Source organism: Trifolium pratense, linkage group LG6 (assembly GCF_020283565.1).
Source record: "Trifolium pratense cultivar HEN17-A07 linkage group LG6, ARS_RC_1.1, whole genome shotgun sequence".
Lineage (NCBI taxonomy): Eukaryota > Viridiplantae > Streptophyta > Magnoliopsida > Fabales > Fabaceae > Trifolium > Trifolium pratense.
In genome coordinates this window covers 3,137,323-3,151,520 of record NC_060064.1, presented here as the reverse complement: position 1 = coordinate 3,151,520, position 14,198 = coordinate 3,137,323, and the positions used below count along the sequence as shown (strand labels likewise).

The 14,198-nt window shown below is 34.5% G+C and overlaps 3 protein-coding genes across 5 annotated transcripts; all 3 read right to left on the bottom strand.

Moving 5' to 3' along the window:
* Positions 1–941: 941 nt before the first annotated feature.
* LOC123891024 (anaphase-promoting complex subunit 13) lies at positions 942–2,963 on the bottom strand. Of its 3 annotated transcripts, none has more exons than XM_045940805.1 (4): positions 2,915–2,963; positions 2,296–2,398; positions 1,746–1,799; positions 942–1,280 (listed from the first exon to the last, which is right to left on the bottom strand). In XM_045940805.1, exons 2-4 carry the CDS (start codon positions 2,369–2,371, stop codon positions 1,219–1,221), a joined length of 192 nt encoding a protein of 63 aa, XP_045796761.1. In that variant the 5' UTR covers positions 2,372–2,398; positions 2,915–2,963; the 3' UTR covers positions 942–1,218. The 3 variants fall into 3 exon arrangements, with proteins under 3 accessions (XP_045796761.1, XP_045796760.1, XP_045796762.1); XM_045940804.1 differs by having other exon boundaries at positions 2,296–2,389; positions 2,915–2,943; XM_045940806.1 differs by having other exon boundaries at positions 2,296–2,405; positions 2,915–2,938.
* A 1,341-nt stretch (positions 2,964–4,304) lies between these two features.
* Positions 4,305–6,702, bottom strand: LOC123891023 (pentatricopeptide repeat-containing protein At1g33350-like). The gene has a single exon (XM_045940803.1). The coding sequence runs from the start codon at positions 6,494–6,496 to the stop codon at positions 5,123–5,125; it is 1,374 nt and encodes a 457-aa protein (XP_045796759.1). The 5' UTR covers positions 6,497–6,702; the 3' UTR covers positions 4,305–5,122.
* Positions 6,703–7,398: 696 nt separating this feature from the next.
* LOC123891022 (DEAD-box ATP-dependent RNA helicase 3, chloroplastic) lies at positions 7,399–13,428 on the bottom strand. Its single transcript, XM_045940802.1, has 10 exons — positions 12,844–13,428; positions 12,585–12,727; positions 11,592–11,997; positions 11,198–11,296; positions 10,422–10,646; positions 9,440–9,817; positions 8,745–8,888; positions 8,527–8,622; positions 8,062–8,357; positions 7,399–7,923 (listed from the first exon to the last, which is right to left on the bottom strand). Exons 1-10 carry the CDS (start codon positions 13,285–13,287, stop codon positions 7,833–7,835), a joined length of 2,322 nt encoding a protein of 773 aa, XP_045796758.1. The 5' UTR covers positions 13,288–13,428; the 3' UTR covers positions 7,399–7,832.
* Between the last annotated feature and the right edge of the window lie 770 nt (positions 13,429–14,198).

The following is a 14,198-nucleotide window of genomic DNA, read 5'->3' as shown; positions in this document are numbered from 1 at the left end:
AATTATACTATCAGCTACATTCTTTTGTTGTCGTTTTTTATTCGCATGTTATAACCCTTTTTGGCCATTCATGGCTAGATGATGTAAGAGCTGGTTTCTTTATTTAATAATTTAAACGATATTTGGCTGTCCCTCTTTTCCTTTTGGCTAATGGCTTTCTTCTGCATTTGTTTGGATCATTCAAAAAATTTGAATAAAAATTACATCAACTCATACGCGTGATAAAATAATAACACCGTTATTATTAACCATAGAGATTTTCTGTTTTGACAGATTTAAAAGAGATTATAACATCTACAAAAATACTTCTCTATGTGACTAGACGGTCGTTCAAAAATTCATCTCCCTCTCCCATATGTAATTGATTCTTCACAAAACACGTAAAAGAAAACTCCATCTCCACAAAATACGTAAAAGAAAACTCCTTTCATGGTCTAAATTTGTATGTAGTCGGGGCATGATACTATTTTAAGTGGAGACAAACTAAAATTTAGAATAATACAAGAGGAGAAATCTCCCGTTATATTTTTCTCCAGTATAAAATAAAATAATGCAGTGGTACACATCATAAAATAATTAGTTAAAGAATGGATAATAACATTGGACTCCCTGCGTTAATATCCTTTCCCCCACAATACCTTTACCAAAAGGAGAATGGTGTATTTAGTATACACACATTTGGAGCCGTTGGAATTTTTATTTTTGTAAATTTTTTTTTCTAAACGTGGCGACTATTTTGAGCACGTGCATCCGAGAGCCTGCTGAATAGCCTATGAATACAAGACCAATTTTGGACAGCAAAAATATAAAGATCAAGAAGGCTTAATATAACGCGAATTTATAATCAGAACAAAATTATTCATACCAAACTCTTTCGTATATGCTAAAAAAACAAACTATTATATATTAAGTACATCTCACATCTATTTAAACTCACAAGAAATCTCACAAGAAACTAGAGATTTTATTTAAACTCCCTCTCCTTCCTTTCATTTCCCAAACTAAACAGTAAACACTATTTGTGCATAGTTGCCTTCAGAGTTTAAAGCAAAAAATACAAAAGAGTGCTTTTAAGGCAGGAAGCAGCCAGAAATGAAAACCATGATTTCTTAATATCTATCAGGTACATAGAAAGGAAGGTGCCTAGTTCAGTAACGGGAAGCAATATCATCTGCTTACTATTAAGCATGACACAATGGCACTAGTTAATTGATACTTCTACTCTTGGCCAAGGGCAAGATCGTGCCAAACATCCTTATTAACTTGCTGCGTCTCCTGATCTGATCAACATCAAAGCACATGGTGTTAAAAAGTCAACAAGAAAACTAGAAACAATCCTCAAAAGACCAATCTCATAAACAATAATCAATCGACTATTATAAGCTATGTAGCACTAACACTTAAGTTTGACGTACGTATACAATTACATTCAATCACTTCAATTTTCTTAAATTATTACAGCTGTTTAAAAGTCAGTGTCAGTAACATGTTTTGCTACATAAATTATAAGAGTCCAGTTGTATGTCCATATACACAATTTCCTTTTCACAGCCATATTTTCATTGAAACAATTCCACTAAATTTCAACTTCTCAAGCAACATTAAGTTTGAATCAACAGCTGTGGAGTTGGATAGCTTCCCAACAACAAAACCAATAAGTGCTTATTGCTTAATATAACAATGTCTGCATAAACTAATCTTAAGAAATATAGTATCCACAAAGATAAGTGATTTAAGACACATACTCGAGTCTTCAGTATCATCAGTCCGAACAACGAGCGTTGGGGGCAGTGGAAGATCTGTAAAAAAAACAGCATATCAGATTCACATTCCCACATGGATATCAAGCTAACTGAATATATCACCAATTTCATCTCTAAACTTACATTCTCTTCATACTTCCCATTAAATGAGTGTGTGTGTGTAATTTACATTGAGGGTGGAATGGTGACATATGCCCCTTAATCTAAAAGAATAAAAGATTATCTAATACGACCCATCTTCTCATTTTGTTTACACTTTTGTTTTGTTTTGGTTTACAGCGGAGCTGAGCATCAAACCCAAGACCTCTAGCAACCTACCCAAACCCCTCACCACTAGACGAAACCTAGTAGCTTCATTTTGTTTATACTTTCAATACAAACAAAATGCATAAAAGATTCATCTTGAATATTCACAACATAAAATGCATAAAAGACTCAACTTGAATATTTAACTATTAGCTAAAACAACATTCAAGGGAAGGAAAGGAAGAATAAAATAAAACAGAAAAAGTAAAGGAAAAAAAAACAGTACCATCTGCAGGAAGCGTGTCTCTCATCCAATCCTCATCAACAATATCAATTAGAATTCCCAAACTCAGATCTGCCATGTTAGCTTTTCCACCACACTGTATTTCCTATTCACAGTTAATAACACTTCACATAAACAATGCAATTCTATATATAAATTAAAATCCTAATTCTAATTAAGCAAATATGTTAACATATTGGCAAAGATAATTTTTACAATACATGGGGTTTCAGTTCACTAATGCAGATTTTTCCTATTAACTGCATAACTAAATTTGAATTACTGAACAACACCATCATAGACCCAATTAAAAAAGAAATTAACTTTATGACCAGTGACACTATTTGATACATTAATAAAAAAAAAACAACCCTAGATAAGAAACTACATCATAGACATAAACACAAACACATAGTGAGCAATCCCCAATTTTTTTTTTTTTTCTATTAACTGCATAACTCAATGCAATTTGAATTAGAAAACACGATCATAAACCTAATTAAAAAAGAAAGTAAACTTTATAACAAAACGAAACGGAAGATGCGAAAATTAGGAAGAAATGTGATGTGTAAAGAAATTGAATTTGGAGAAAATAGAGAGAAGCGGAGAGAGAGGAAAGAACCTGACTGAGACTGAGATGATTGTCCCTGCCGATGAAAGAAGAAAGTGTTCTTTTGTATTTTTTTTTCAAATAAAGAGAACGGTTAGTCCCGGGCCACGGTGTGTTTGGTTTGGTGGAAAGAAAATGAAAGGAAAAGAAAATTACGAAAACAAATTGATGAATTTGGACTACAGATTAGTATGGGGAGAGATCAAATTACACTGTTCGTATAAAATCTATCGTTGGATTGAAAGCTTATATCGCATATATCGTTAAATTTTAAAAAAAGAAATTGACGTATCCAAAAAAAAGAATTTGTTCATACCTAATTTATTTAGACCTAGCTTATCCTCATTCTGAAGTTATTGAACAATATTTCATCAAATTTTATCTAAAAGTTTTTGTATGATTAGATAATATGAAGTTTAATTTAAAAACTAATTAAGTTGGACCATCTCTCATAAAAATGCTTGAGTCGCAAAATTTCTTGCTACACCATATTTGCAAGACAATAATTTTTTTTGGGTGGCAAAAGTTTATTGTTTGCAACATGTCATGGCAAAAAAAACTTGATGTTTTCTCTCCCGACGCCCCTCATTTCTTTTCTACCCCCAAAAATCCAATTTTGTCCATTGCGGTTTCAAACATTTTTGCTAAAAAACTTCGGTTCGTATTCACCGAAGCCAAATATTAGACCATTTCGGTAACTGCAAACCGAACATTAGCGTTTTCGGTACAAAAAAAACTAACGTCAGCTTGTTCGGTATCTGCGAACCGAAATGTCCTAGATTTCGGTACATTGGTCGCTGGAATTAGGCCATTTTCGGTAGAAGTTTACCGAAATAATTGTTTCGGTACCTGCGAACCGAAATGTCCCAGATTTCGGTAAGTGGTTACCGAAATTTATCAGCATGTCAGCTTATTTCGGTTCGTATAAACCGCAGTACCCCAAGGGCAAAAATGGAAATTCAGGGGGTAGAAAAGAATTGAGGGGGGTTGGGAGAGAAAACATCAAAAAACTTTATGAATAAAATTTACCTCGTTTCTTTTACCCCATTAAAAAGATGAATGGAAAATAAAAATATTAGATGTCGCTTGGAAGAACTTTTATCTCTATAAGAGCACTTCTTATTGTGTTATCCGGAAGCTTAAGTGGGTTTTGCATTATTTTTTTTAGTGGTTAGAAAATCTAGCTTAAATGTGAATAAGTGGAGTATTTCGGGTTCGAACCGGGCTCCTTCACATATAGTGTAATGTCACTATCAACTGAGCTAAGTTCACGGGATTTTGCATTACTTTAAAGCAATCTATTCTTTTTTTTTGTCAAATAATCTAGTAACTTGAAATTTCACCTTAAGGTAAATAAGTGGGGTGTTCAGGGTTTGAACCCCGACCTCTGCATATATAATACAATGTCCCTACCAACTGAACGAAGTTCATGGGGACTGCAATCTACTATTTTTTACTCTAACAAAATACAACTTTTAAAAAATTATGATGAGTACCACAAAGTATACACATAATAAATGATAAAATTAAGCTAGGTAATTTAATGTCTACCCTAGTCACGAATTTGGTATTTGGATATTCTTTTCAACAACGATCTGGTGATGAAAGATTGTAATATTCTATAATACAATATATATAGGATTATGAAATGTTCATGCAATTAAGAGTTGAGTTTCAAGATTCCTCTCTTGGAGAAGTTACCCAGGTTTAGATGTATACCCAGCTTGGGGTGGGATTTTTTTATTGTTTTATTTGATTAAACAATGCATTTTCTACTCATCCGACTAGTCACAGATTCAGCAAGGCAACTACCTAATCACCTAGAGAACAAGTTATAATCATAAATTCATAATCATACAATACAAATGCTGCTCTTGTAAAAATTGGAACACATCAGCTGTTTGAACTCATTATGCAGTGCCAGGCTGCCAGCCCTCAGATTTGTCATACACTTCTGGATCAAAACTTATAGAACATTGATAGAGTTTGGGTGTCTGAACTCAATTCTCTATAATATTCCTTCCATCTAAAAGATTGTAAATGAAATTATTACAATATACAAGCATAAAAAGAATAGGCTTATAACTGATTTTGCCGTAGCTCCTAATATGCCGTCAATATCAATAAAAGAACTGTGATTTGTAAATGAAAGAATATAAATATGATAAGATTATCTTATAGTATCTCTGCACCCACGTTTAAATTGGTTGAACACACGTTTCACCAGAAGCTTGTAGTTGTAGCTTCTGCCATGGGACACGGGAATGAACGCACCCACCCCAGTTCCAAACTATCGCTTAATCCATTTTTTGTGTCTAAATTTAACTCCTTTGCCTGTCTCAACTGTTCATTAAGCATCAATTTCTTCAACCTTTCAGCCTCTTCAAATTTCCCACCTATGACATACAAATCAGCCATAAGGCTATAAAGTCCGCCATCATTTTTAGGATTTGCCATCCTCAGGACCTGCTCAATCACCCTCTCAGCAATCTCGAATTGCCTATGCTCCTTACAAGCTGACAAGAAGGAACCCAAGACAACAACAGTTGGTTCCACTCTCATTGTTTTGATAATCTCATAAGCTTCCTCGAGCATCCCACTTTTCCCAATCAAATAAACCAAGCATGAATAATGTTGAACTCTTGGTTCCAAACCACATTCCTCAATCATCTTGAAATACCTTCTTCCCTCCTCAACAAACCCACCATGAGCACAAGCAGTAAGCACTCCAGTGAAAGTCAATTCATCGGGTTTGATTCCATCCATTTGCATCTTCTCAAACACAACCAACGCTTCTCTATTAAAGCCACATCGTGCAGCTCCACAAATCATAAACGTCCAAGACCTAACATCTCTTTCACCCATCAACTCAAAAACCATTGCAGCATTCCTCAAAACACCACCTTTAGCATACATATTAACCAAAGCAGCACCTATCTCCACATTCAACTCCCACCCATTTTTCACTACGTAACCATGAACCGATTTCCCAGCCAACAATCCAACACACCCCATGTGAGCACAACCTGATAAAACCGCACCAGCAGTTACCTGATCTGGTTTTGTTCCTTCAACAAACAGCATTCGTCTAAAAAGGTACAAACTTGACATATAACTTCCAACATTAGTATAAGCCGAAATAATCGAAGACCACGAAACAGTATCTCTATCCGGCATTTTCTCGAATAACTCACGTGCTTTATTAATATCACCCGATCTTGAATACCCAAAAATCATAGTGTTCCAAGTAACAATATTCTTTTGTGGCATTTCGTCGAACAAGATACATGCATCAATAAAAGAGAGAAGAACATAAGCATTTAAAAGACAAGTTGCCACATGAACTTGAGAAGTGAAACCGAGTTTGATGATTTGGGCATGAAGATGATGAATGATGGGTAAACTTTGTAAATGGGTGGATGATTTTAAGGTGAAAAGAACGCAGAAAGTGTCAATAGGAACTCCATTGCGATGCATTTTGGAAAAAAGATGCATAGCTTTTGTTGGTGAAGAAGAAGAAGAAGAAGCTTTTTTAATAGCTAAAGCCCATGAACTCCATCTTCTAACAAAAGACAACACTGGTAAATGTTTCATTTCATATCAAATATTATCATAGGTTTTGCGCTCTTTTTCACTTCAAAATATATGAACGTGAACTTGTTGAAATCCACATATAAATATGCCTTTGGTCTTTTTCTCATTATTTTACCCAATTTGGCATTTTTGTTGTTTAAAAAATGTTGGTAATGGTATTTAACAAAAAGATGAATCTTTCTTTATGAACGAAATGAACGAAAACGAAAACGCGGGTAGGTAAGGAAATTGGTACTCTGCCGTCACTCAATAGGTTTTCTTTAGATTTTTTGAAAAATAATTAGTTGGGTTGATTTCAATAATAGAATAGATTTGTTTACTAAATAATCTTATTAATGGATTTTATAGTTTTTATGTGTATCATTTTCTTTAAAAAAAAAAAAACTTGTAAAATATTAAAGGATTTATTAGTGGCCGGGCCGACCTTTGATACTTGCAAGTTTTAGAGTTTGTTTGACCCAGTTTTTTTGAGAGCTTATGCAAATAGCTTATGCAGTATAAATTAAGTTTTATTCTATTTTATAAGTTCATACTAGTAAAAATTATAATTTTATAAACTATTTTATCATAAATTACCTTGATAAACTTATAATAATATATAAAAATTACATAAGCTGTTTGAATAAGCTCTAAAAAAAGCCGGGATAAATGAGCCCTTAGAGTTTGAATAACTATATGTTTAAAATCACAAGTAGATGAATTTATGTAGTTGTCATTTTATGATTAAGCTTTGCAAACAGTTCACTATCGATGACACAATCATATTGAAGAGTAACGTAATTTTATAAACTTTTATGACGTTTTAAATGAAGTGAGGAAGGGGGCAATTGCTGTAATGCAGCTGCACTTTTTCAAATCAAAGATTCAGATTGAAATAAATTACATTACATAAGAATTTAAAATGGAAAATAAATTACATAAGAGTTTAAATTTTGCATTAATTTAAACTTTAAAGGTATTCCTGTCTATCTGTTTCTAAACCACTATAAGATGGAAAATAAATTACATAACAATGTTAAGTAGAACACAGGACCATACAAGTATACAACCACGCTCCTTCCCTCCCCTTTTTCCTTCTCCCAAAAAGAAGAATGCAAAACCAAGCCTTTTAACTGAATACTACTACTAATTTCTATATCAAGACTGAAAAACACGAGGACCGGGAAAGGAGACGTCTAAGGACATTCTGCCGACAAGGAGATGCAAATAAACATCAGTTCTGTAATTATTTTGGGATGCATCTTTGAATTTTTCTGACCCCAATAGGCCAACAGCAGTGACCTCAGCTCACATCATTGGACAAAGGAATACCCAAAAATAAATTCATGGGAGGGGATTAATAAAAGCCGCCGCCGCCTCGCTTGGTTGGACAATCCGATGCTCGATGCCCGGATTCCCCACAATTAAAACAGGCCCCATCAAAGCTTCTGCAATGCACATTCAAATGCCATATCAGTTAAACATGGACTTGATATCACTCAGATAAGGCTCATTATGCAACCTGGATGGGAAGAAAATTAACGGACAACGATAAAAAGTATTATTATAACTTCTAATATTATAACCTGTTCGGTGATGACGGAGACCTGCTTGATTGTCTGCCTCCAATTAGCCAATCATCCCGGCTGCTTCTTTCTGGTTTGGACCAGCTGTTGCCACTTTTATAACTTCTGCCACCCCTCCTAGAAGAGTCACCAAAATCATCATCAGAGCCTCGGCCTTGGCCTCGGCCTCCATCCCATCCCCGTGAGGATCTAAAACCTCCTCTCCCATCTCTAGAACCTCTGCGGTTACTTCGTTCTCTATCGGAAAACTTCCCATAGAAATCACTTGCAGGCCCGTCATCTTGCAAAGCAGGCAACTGCCAATACAAAGTAGCATATGCAACAAATTTTAATATAATCAATAATGCAGTGAAATGATGCCAGATTATGACATTTTGGTTGGGGAAGAAAACAGGCAGCACATGCAATCCACGCATATTTACAAAATAAAATATTAGTGACTTTAAAAATGATGTTGTAATTTACCTTAGTGACTTTGGAAATGGTGTTTCCAGGTGGTACATCCTTCTCAAGTAACTCTTTACCAATGTCCTCTGGAAGATCAAAAACGGCTCCTTGAACCTGATATTAGGGTATTGGCAATGTCAAAGTGTAAGATAATTTGAAGAATGTAGGTGGATTCTCAATAACACTGAAGTTCCAAGAAAAATAAACATGGAAACAAATTTAACTAGGATACAAACCCTTTCATCTGCAATTAAATGTATTTTTCCAACTTCATCGGCCGCTTTGGAATATACATCATTAAGAAACCCGGTGACTGATCTTACTGAAAAATATCTTTGAGAATTTTCTGAATCTCGAGTTAATTGCAATGTAACCCATCCCTGCAATACAAGACAGTTTTAATTAGGTATAGACTACCCACACACCCGTTAACTAAAAGAAAGAAAAGCTAGAGAAAAACAAAACGGACACACATATGAAAGGAAAAATAAGCAGTAGATAATAGGTGAGACGAAGAGAAACTAAAAAATGGAGGTGTATGTTGCCAGTGAAAGAGTTGCACAAGAGGAGATTTCCGGAGAATGGCCTTTGGTGCTTTGCAAGCCATAAACAAATGGGGAAGACAGGGCACCATCAGGATAAATGTTGGAATACTATCAGAGCCTTTTTATCAGGTTTTAAACTTATTTTCTTTCTCATATATCCCAAAAGATTTTTGTAAGAAGCTATTCAAATTAACTTCCCTTTTTAATCAGGTTTTAGAATCTATTTTTTAAAAGCTGTAACAAACAAATGAAAACATTTAAAAAGTAATTATTTTAAAAAGAAGTGATTTTATCATAAAAAAATCTGTAACAGGCTGCCCCTTATACAAAGGCAACATATAGGGAAATTCTTAGAAATGCAAGTTTCCAATACAAGTTTCCAATACCTGTTCATGGGTGATAAGAGACCGGGAAGACGGAGGTTGGGCGAATCCGCTCAGTTGTGCCAGTGCAGCTGCAAGGGCAGTTGTTCCTTTTTCTTCAATCAGTTTCTCTGCAGTTGGAGTGAAAAATGCAATAGACTCGGGATGAACTCTATCAAGTGTGACAACAGCTTGCTCAGCGGATGCCTCCAAAACATCTTCCATAGACGGTGCGTTAACAAATTCAAATTTGCATCCTACATCACGCTCAAGGGATCTAACTGTTCTCCTCTGGCTACCCGTGTACATCAGAATGGCTGTACCTAGCTTTCCTGCACGGCCAGTACGACCAGAACGATGTACAAAAGTCTCGGGATCATTTGGAAGCTCATAATGGATAATCTGAAGGAAACATACAAGACCAATAAGTTCATAAATATTCAATATGTCAATAATAGATTGCACTTTCATTTCAATACATGACTGAGGCAAAAATAAGAATCTTATGAGTTAAATATAGATCTTACATAACAGTATCATAGAGATTGGGATGAAACAATTGAACAATGACCTTAAAATTCACATATACATATACTTATGTGCACAGTTCACAATTTATTCAAATATAAAATTCTAACCCTCATGTCAAATGAGACAGTGTACACTGAAAACAGATTAAAGAAAAGGTTGAATTTAGTAGAAAACGTCCGCTCAATAAAACAGGCAACCTTCATTATACTAGGACAAGCAACCCAAACTCACGAGCCGACAAATCATACCTCAAAGTAGACAATAAAGTCCTAACCCAATCGAGGGTAATATACCGCAAAAAGTTCAAACTATTAAACGCTATTCCAAAAAATTGGTTGTTAGATCATGAATCCCCAATTAAAAACCCCACTCTCCAAACTAAAATAACTCATGAGGTTCACTCTATTAAAAACCAACACCAGGAATGGATTGGTAGAATGGGGACTGCAAAACAACCTATGAAGTATGAACGTACCAAATCAACATTGGGAATATCAAGTCCACGAGATGCAACATCAGTGGCAACAAGCACTGTAAATTTTCCTTGTCTGAAACCATTCAATGTTCTCTCTCTCTGGTGCTGAGATATATCGCCATGCAGTGCCTCAGATGTGATACTATTTGTTAATGCCAACGATACTTCATCAGCATCTCTTTTTGTCTGTGTAAAAACTATAGTCTTCCCACCCTTTGCATAAACCTAAAAGACATAGTAACATTTAATAAAATTAGTGAGCTCAGTACCTTAAAGTAAATGGTTGAATGATAACATGACAGAAAATATTAGCTTAAGACACATCAGAAGATCAGAAATATAAAAATAATTGATTTAATATATTCATGATTTCCAACAGCTACATGAGTTGCAGAAGAACACACAGCCATAAATTTTTGTGTAGGAAGAAATGGCTATGTCTACATGTTTGTGTAAAATACAAAAGTTAAGAGAACTAGAAAGATTTCTAAAGAATGCATTTAAAATTTTAAAATAAACACACGATGAAAATGAAAAATTTAATTAGAGTCAACATAAATAAGTTACATCAGCTAAGTAAATAAATATACTCAACAATAACATTGAATCTTAATTGATATAAGTTTGAATTGTTACAAGATATCAAAACGTTTGGTTACAAGAACTAGTAATGCTATAGTATTACTCATTGTTATGACTAAACACAACCCACAGAATACAGATCGGAGGTTACAGAACATCAAACTATGAAAGAAAAAATTCAACTGTCAACTTACGGTAATAAGATCAGAAAGAATTGTTCGCTTTGAAGTGGCAGTGGCTGACAAAGCATAAAGTTTTATCCCTTCAGCAAGCTTTTCTTCTTCATCGCCAACCTTTTTAAAAGAAAAAGGGAAAGCATCACTATTATAATCTATTGGTTTTGGATAAAAAATGCATCATAATTATGATTCAACTTTTATTCTAAAATGCCATAAATATTATGCACAATTATGGCACAAATCATTTGATGATACAGTCGTTAAATCTACAATAATTAAGGCTATGTTAGATAGGGAAAAAATGATGGGAAACGAAGCAAAGGACGAAGCCTCTACAAACAAACAGTTACGAATTCGCTATATTCTATGTATCTTTGGAGAATCGAAGCCTGAAGTAAGAACAGCATACCAAATCAATAGTCAATGGATTGTTCAAATATTTCCTGGCCAATTTTTTGACCCAAGTAGGCATGGTTGCAGAAAAAAGCATGCTTTGTCTCTTAGGTGGAAGCTTTTCCAAAATGACTTCCACGTCCTCCTCAAACCCAACAGCAAGCATCTGATCAGCTTCGTCGAGTACCAAATACTCAACTTCATTCAACCTAAGTGTGTTCCCATTGATGAGGTCAATCAGCCTGCCGGGAGTTCCAACAACCACATCAACACCACGTGAAAGTGCACTCTGTTGAGTAACATAAGAAACACCTCCATAAACACAAACTGTTTTGAGATAAGGCGCAGATTCTTTTATCTCCTTCTCCACTTGCTTTGCTAACTCCCTGGTAGGTGCAAGGACCAAGGCTCTAGGAAGACGCCTAACAACAAAGAAACAAACACATGCATATAAAACATACAAACAATAAAAATGAATAGAATAGCATCACAATTACACATGACATTAAATTAAAACTAATTAAGGCTTATTTGGATTGACTTATTTAAGTTTATCTATTGACATAAACATTTGGAAGAGCTTATGAAAATAACTTATGACATATTCATAAGTTGTTTTAAGCTTGTTTTCATAAGCATTGCTGGTTAGCTTACGAAAACAACTTCTAGTTTATATGAAAACAAATTGACTTCATTTTATCTTTTGTTAAGGAAATACTAGCTTATACACATACGCTCTGGACCTGTTTGGATTGACTTATTTTTTAACTTTATGAAAAATAGCTTATGCAAATAAACAAGTTTTTATGTTAATTCATAAATTCTGACTAACGAAAATTGTATCTTCATAAGCTGTTTTTTCACAAACTACCTTTACAAGCTTATGAATAACACATAAAAGCTTATTTATTTGCATAAGCTAAAAATAAGTCAATCCAAACTAGGCCTTAATATGATAGTGTTGCACCGTTATTACATGTGAAATCATGAACGAGTGAATGAAGATTACCTGCTACTGCTGTAAGGACCCGAATCTTCACCATCATCGAGACCATTAATAATAGGAATTCCAAAAGCCAATGTTTTCCCTGTTCCAGTCTTTGCACGAGCAATGATATCTCTACCTTGTAGTGCAGGAACTAACACAGCTCTCTAATTACACATACACACAAAAAATGCAATAATTATTTACCAGTTAACACAATGCTATAATAAACAATATTAAGCAAATTAATTAACCCGCTAGGTTTTGTTAACAGTTAACACACCTGAATAGGAAAAAGCTCAGTAATCCCACGTTTACGAAGTGAATCCACAAGTTGCGAAGGCAAATCGAGTTTAGAAATGTCAAGTTCATCGGAGCTAATAGAAGCAGTTCGTGAAGGGAAATCATCATCTTCTTCATCATCACCGTCGAAGCTTCTAGGTCCTCCTAATCCTTGAAATGCTTCATCACTGAGAAGTGAAGAAGAGGAAGAATTTGGAGTAGCAACAGCAGAAGGAATAAACCTATCGGAGGAGGAGGAGGAGTTGAAATTGGCGAGACGGTTGTTATGTCTGAGGAGAGTGTTGGTGACGTGGCGGGATTTGTTGGAGTCGAGAGAGTGGAATTTAACTGAGGAAGTGGAAATGGATGATAGTTTTTTCTTGTGTGGTTCGAGAGAGGGATGTTTGTATGCAGAGGAAGCGCCGATTACAGTGATGGAAGCCATTTTTGTTGATTCTTCTTCTTCTTTGAGAAAGAAGAAAAGAAGAATGAAGAAATGAAGAAAAAGAGATAAAGATAAGGAAAAGAGAAGGAGATTGTTGGAGAATGAATGAATGTATGGCCTTTTAAACCTCCAGCTCGCTCTGTAATTAAACCCACAATAATAATAATTATTAGGGGGTGTACATGGGTTGGGCAAATTCGGTCGACCCGATCAAACCCACCCAATCCAACTCAAAAAATGGGTTGGGTTGGGTAAGTGGGTGGATATGGATTTCAAAAATGAAAAACCCATTAAAAAAATCGGGTTTCGGGTAAAACCAGACCCAACCCAAAAAACCCATTAACCCACTAGTGCTATGTTTCTTGAAATTTTTTTATGAAAATACTAAAGATTTTTTCATTTGATTATTAAATATTTTTATATTGAAAATGAGTTGAACTATTTTTACGAAAATAAAAAAGATTGAATAATTTTTATGAACAAATATGATAATTTTTCGCATTATTTTTTTAAAATTTTAAAAAATTGAATAATTTTCATAAACAAATATAGTGATTCATGGTTTAGTCATTTGATATTAAAAAAAGCAAAAACATCATTTAGATAACACGCTATCCAACCCGTAAATTAGTAGATTTACAAAAAAAATGGGTGATTATTTTTTATAGTGAAAGAAAGTTAGCCTATTTTTCAACAAAATACATTGATTGAGTTATTTTTTATGAAAAAATATGATGATTCAACATTTAGATATTTAATATAAAAAAATAGAAAAATAATTTGGGTAACCCACGACCCAACCCAATCCAACCCGGAAATTAGTGGATTTGCCCAACCCGGCCCAATGTTATAACGGGTGGTTATTTTACTAAACTCAACCCGGAGTACCATATGTGGTTTGGGTTTTGGTT